Source organism: Emiliania huxleyi, assembly GCF_000372725.1.
Source record: "Emiliania huxleyi CCMP1516 unplaced genomic scaffold EMIHUscaffold_258, whole genome shotgun sequence".
In the NCBI taxonomy this organism is placed as follows: Eukaryota; Haptophyta; order Isochrysidales; family Noelaerhabdaceae; genus Emiliania; species Emiliania huxleyi.
In genome coordinates, this window is record NW_005200104.1 from 14072 (window position 1) to 18286 (window position 4215).

The 4215-nt window shown below is 67.3% G+C and overlaps 1 protein-coding gene across 1 annotated transcript; it reads right to left on the bottom strand.

The window, feature by feature from the left end:
* Positions 1-1825: 1825 nt before the first annotated feature.
* EMIHUDRAFT_53361 (hypothetical protein) lies at positions 1826-2942 on the bottom strand (the record flags this gene model as incomplete). The annotated part of the gene is made up of 3 exons (XM_005777679.1): positions 1826-1943; positions 2000-2466; positions 2604-2942. Coding segments are annotated over 3 exons (924 nt in total), but the record flags the coding sequence as incomplete, so codon positions are not given.
* Positions 2943-4215: the final 1273 nt, after the last annotated feature.

Consider the following 4215-nt stretch of genomic DNA (forward strand, 5'->3'; position numbering starts at 1 on the left):
TTGCGATGGCGGCCGCGGTCTTGGTGGCAGCGGCCGTGGCGGGCTGGGTGGCGGCGGCGAGGGAGGCAGCGGTGACGCGGAGGCGGACTGGGCGGCGGCGGCGACGGCGGTGGTGGGCTTGGTGGGGGGAAAGCGACAGTGGGGGTGGCGAGGGCGGAGAAGGCGCCGGCAGAGGGGGCGACGGCGGCGGCGGGCTCGGCGGTGGCGGCGACGGTGGCGGCGGCGAGGGCGGCGGCGGCGAGGGCGGCGGCGGGCTCGGCGGCGGCGGCGGCGAGGGCGAGGGACGCGCCTGAGGTGCAGGGAGGGCGTCAATACTCACAGCACTGGTGGTTCGGCCTCTAGGAGGCGGGCGGCACCCGAGCGGCTGGCGTATTTTCCGGCCAGGCCGACGAGGGTGAAGGCGTCGATGAGCATCAAGCCGCCGTGGGCCGCGCCAGGGCCGCGGCGGGTCCTGGCGACCCCTCGAGGGAGGCCAGGGTGGCCAAGGCAGCAGCCACAGCCTGGGAGGAAAAGTGCGCCGCCGACGCGCACTTCTCGTGCGGGTCATTCTCGGAGTTGTCGGGGACGTGCGAAGCTACCGCCTGCGAACGGCCGGTTGGAAGACGTCATGGCGGGCATGTGCGACCCTTAAGAACCCGCGTGCGACCAGAAGGTCGGCTGTGAGGCGAGGCTGAAGGCAGTCCCAACAGTGGTGGATTTCTGTTGCTGACAGTTGAGGGCGATCCCGCGTGAACTGACGGCAGGCAAGCCGGCAGGTGGGAGGCGGGGATGTGCCGGGTGGATCCCCAAGCGGGCGAGCCGGGCCCGTGCATAGTTCGGGCGCGGGGGGCGCGGGAGCATGAGAAAGACGCACCGACATGCTGGTGGCTACCGGTCTCTTGATTGCCTGATTTTGACGATTCTCGTTGGACCGTCGCTCGGAGCGAAATCCCCAAACCTCTCAGCTCAAAGGGGGAATTTATTTGTTTGGGCAGTGTTCGACCGGGCTATCCTAAGGACCTTGATCCACCTGCCCTTGGCGCAAGATCCGTTCGAGAGCGTGAGCGAGTGGCGTCTCCGCGCGCACCCACGACGCACGAGACCCACGGCCACGCCAGTCGCGTTATTAGAATTAGTGATAGTGTATTTTCGTACCCGTATTTACGTAAAAAGCGCGTGCGGTGCCGGCTGCCGCGTTCGGCTGCGGGGACGGGGGAGCCAGAGTAGCTAGAGATCACGCTTCACGGCAGCGGCACACCCCACACGTGACATACGATGTAAGACATCGTACAGAGTGTGGCACTCACAAGCAAGCCGAATCCCGTAGTGACTAGTGTTCACCGGGAGCCCCCCACGTATAAATAATCGAGGCGCGCATTGGAGAGGGGTCTACTCTCAAAGAGTACAACAGAGGAGCAGACTCAACCCCACAAATGGGGCGGTCGGTCTCGTGCGTCGTGGGGGCCGCGCATGCATGCAGAGCACCCGGGGCGCGAACCGAAGCGGGGCGCGGGAACCGTGTGCGCACGAGAAGATCGAATCATATCTCGCGCTCCTCGGAGGGGGGGGGGGGGGGGGCAGCTCGGGACGAGGTGCGCCCCTGGCCCGGCGAGGGGCCGCCCTCCTCCTCCTCCTCCGCCTACTCCTCCTCCTCCGCCTACTCCTCCTCCTCCGCCGCCTCGAGGGGCGACACCTCGAGGGGGAGCGCCTCCTTCAGCTTGCGCGCCGTCGCCTCCGCCTCCGCCGAGGAGGGCGAAGGCTGCGACGACCACGCCTCGAGGTTCTCAGACACGCGGTCAGCGTCCGCCGCAGCCTGCGCCGCCTTGACCTCCGCCGCCTTCTCGTGCTGCTTGACGGTCGCGTACAGGTACGAGCCCCCGATCGCCAGCGCCGAGCCGCACGCACCGAGCGGCGTCATCGGCGTGCGGAAGGCGACCATGCAGACGAGCATGATGACCACGCGCCTACGCGGAGGCGGCGGGGAGGCTCCGGCGAGGGGCTGCCATAGGGGCTGCCGCACGCCTCGCGGGCCGGCAGCACGCGCCGCATCGTGTTTCCGATGGCGTGCGTCACCGGGTGGACGTTGTTGAGCGCCTTCATCGCTACCTCGGAGTAGCCGTAAAAGTAGAGCCCCGTCGCCGCCACCTGGCCGGCGAGGCCGAGCGAGCCGGCAGGGTAGCCTGCGGCGGCGCTCGCCCACAGGGCGGGTAGCGCCCGCCCCTCGACGAGCAGAGCGGCAGGCACAGAGACGGCGGCCGAGATGCAGGTGAGCAGGCCGAACATGTCCGCGGGCGCGAGCTTGTCGCCGTCCGAGGTGGAGAGGGCGCCCATCGACTGCTTGGAGAGGACGTTGCGGAGGGCGAGGGCGAGGTCGGAGGCGACGGCGCCGAGGAGCGCGGCCCACGCGAACGAGAGCTCTTTGAGGGTCGCGAGGCCGACGCCGGCGATGATCGGGGCGAGCGAGAGCCAGACGCGGAGGGAGACGGCCTGAGGAGGAGGCGGGAGGGAGGGTCGAGTTTCGGCGGCCAGGTCGGCAGGGCACGAGAGAGAGAGGGGGGGTGGAGAGGGAGGCGGAGACGGAGGCCGAGACGGAGGCCGAGAGGGAGGCGGGCCTGCTTCAGCACTGCGGCAGAGAGGACGCAGGCGTAGACCGGGCCGGCTGCCTTGACGACCTGCGCGAAGGAGACGGACCCCGCCGCCGTGCCGACTGTGCCGGCGATGTGGCCGATGGCGTGGAAGGTACCAATCGGGATCAACGCGCGGTATGTGGCTGCGGAAAGGCGAGGCCGGCGCCGGAGGCCGGTCAACCAGAGCAGGTTGACAAAGAGCGAGCCGACGACGACAGTCGCCGTCGCGACCGACCACGGGCAGGGCAGCGCGTTGGTGACGCGCTTGTTTGTGATGGAGTAGCCGACCGAGAGCAGGAACCAGAGCGCAAAATAGCCTCCGACCTTGAGCCGCTGGACGACGCCCGATGGCGCCACGACGGCGCACTCCTCGGCGTCGCAAAAGGCGAGGCATCCGTCCGAATCGGCGTCGCACGGGACACTCACGAGCTGCATCTCGCCACGCGCAAAGGCAACGGCGCTGGCTGGGGTAAGGCTGACCACCTTCTGCGGCTGCTGCGCAGCAGAGGCCACCGGAGAAGAGAGCCGCGGCGAGGAGAGCGCGGCGCGCGAATGGGAGAGCGCAGCAGAGGCCACCGGAGAAGAGAGCCGCGGCGAGGAGAGCGCGGCGCGCGAATGGGAGAGCGCAGCAGCCGCCGGGGCGAGTAACAGCAGAGCGAGGCTGCGGGAAGATGACATCGAATCAAGGGGAGCCGAGAGCTCGCGGAGAGCTAGCCGAGATCAAATGAATTCTTTTCGCGGCGCCCGTCACAGCAGACTAACTCGGACTGCGAGTGTGTGTGTGTGTGTGTGTGTGTGTGTGATGGGAGGGGGCATGCGTAACGACACTGCTAGAGATGCCTGTCGGGGCCCAGAGATAAAACTTCTGATGCCATGCGTGACCTAGTGTCCCCAGCTATGGGCGTGTCCACGTTGGAGCCAGGTGTGGTGTGGGCGCGAGAATAGCTCCGCCGTTCATGGAGGCAACCGATGCGAGTCGACTGGTGTGTCGTCGTGGTTTCGTATCAAGAATACTCACTCACAATACTCACTCACACTCGGACTGCGCCGTCCGTCCTCCCATCCCTCCCTTGGGTTGTCCGTTTTCTTTCTTTCTTTTAGCTCGGACTGGCACTACAAAAGGCACGGCAGGCGACGGCCCGACAAGAAGAATTCTCGCCGGCGCGGGCCTGTGGCCAACACAGCTACACGGGTCGAAGAAGAATTTATTAAGGAAGAAAACGGAGCCGCGCTCTGGTGTGAGCGGTTGCTGCCGTGCATGCGCCAAGCCCGCGCGCGAGCCCTGCTCGTCGCCCAGCGCGCTGGAGCGGCCGCACACTGCTCGGTACCCCCCCTCCCTGCACACCTAAGCCATGCCGACCCCCCCCCACCACCACAGAGCTCTGCCTGTGGGTGGGGGGTGCTGGCATCTCTGTACAGACTCACAGCTGTAAGTAGCATGCGTTCTCAGTGGCGAGAATTTATGGTCGGCACCAAAATCAGTGTGGTCTCACCGGCGGGCCCTCCTACTGCCAGCCAGGGGGTGCGGGGCACGCCAGCCTCTCTTCTACGCCTCTCGTGCCTCGCGGCGCCTCTGCTTCAGGAGGGAAGATACGGCTCTCGCAGCTGT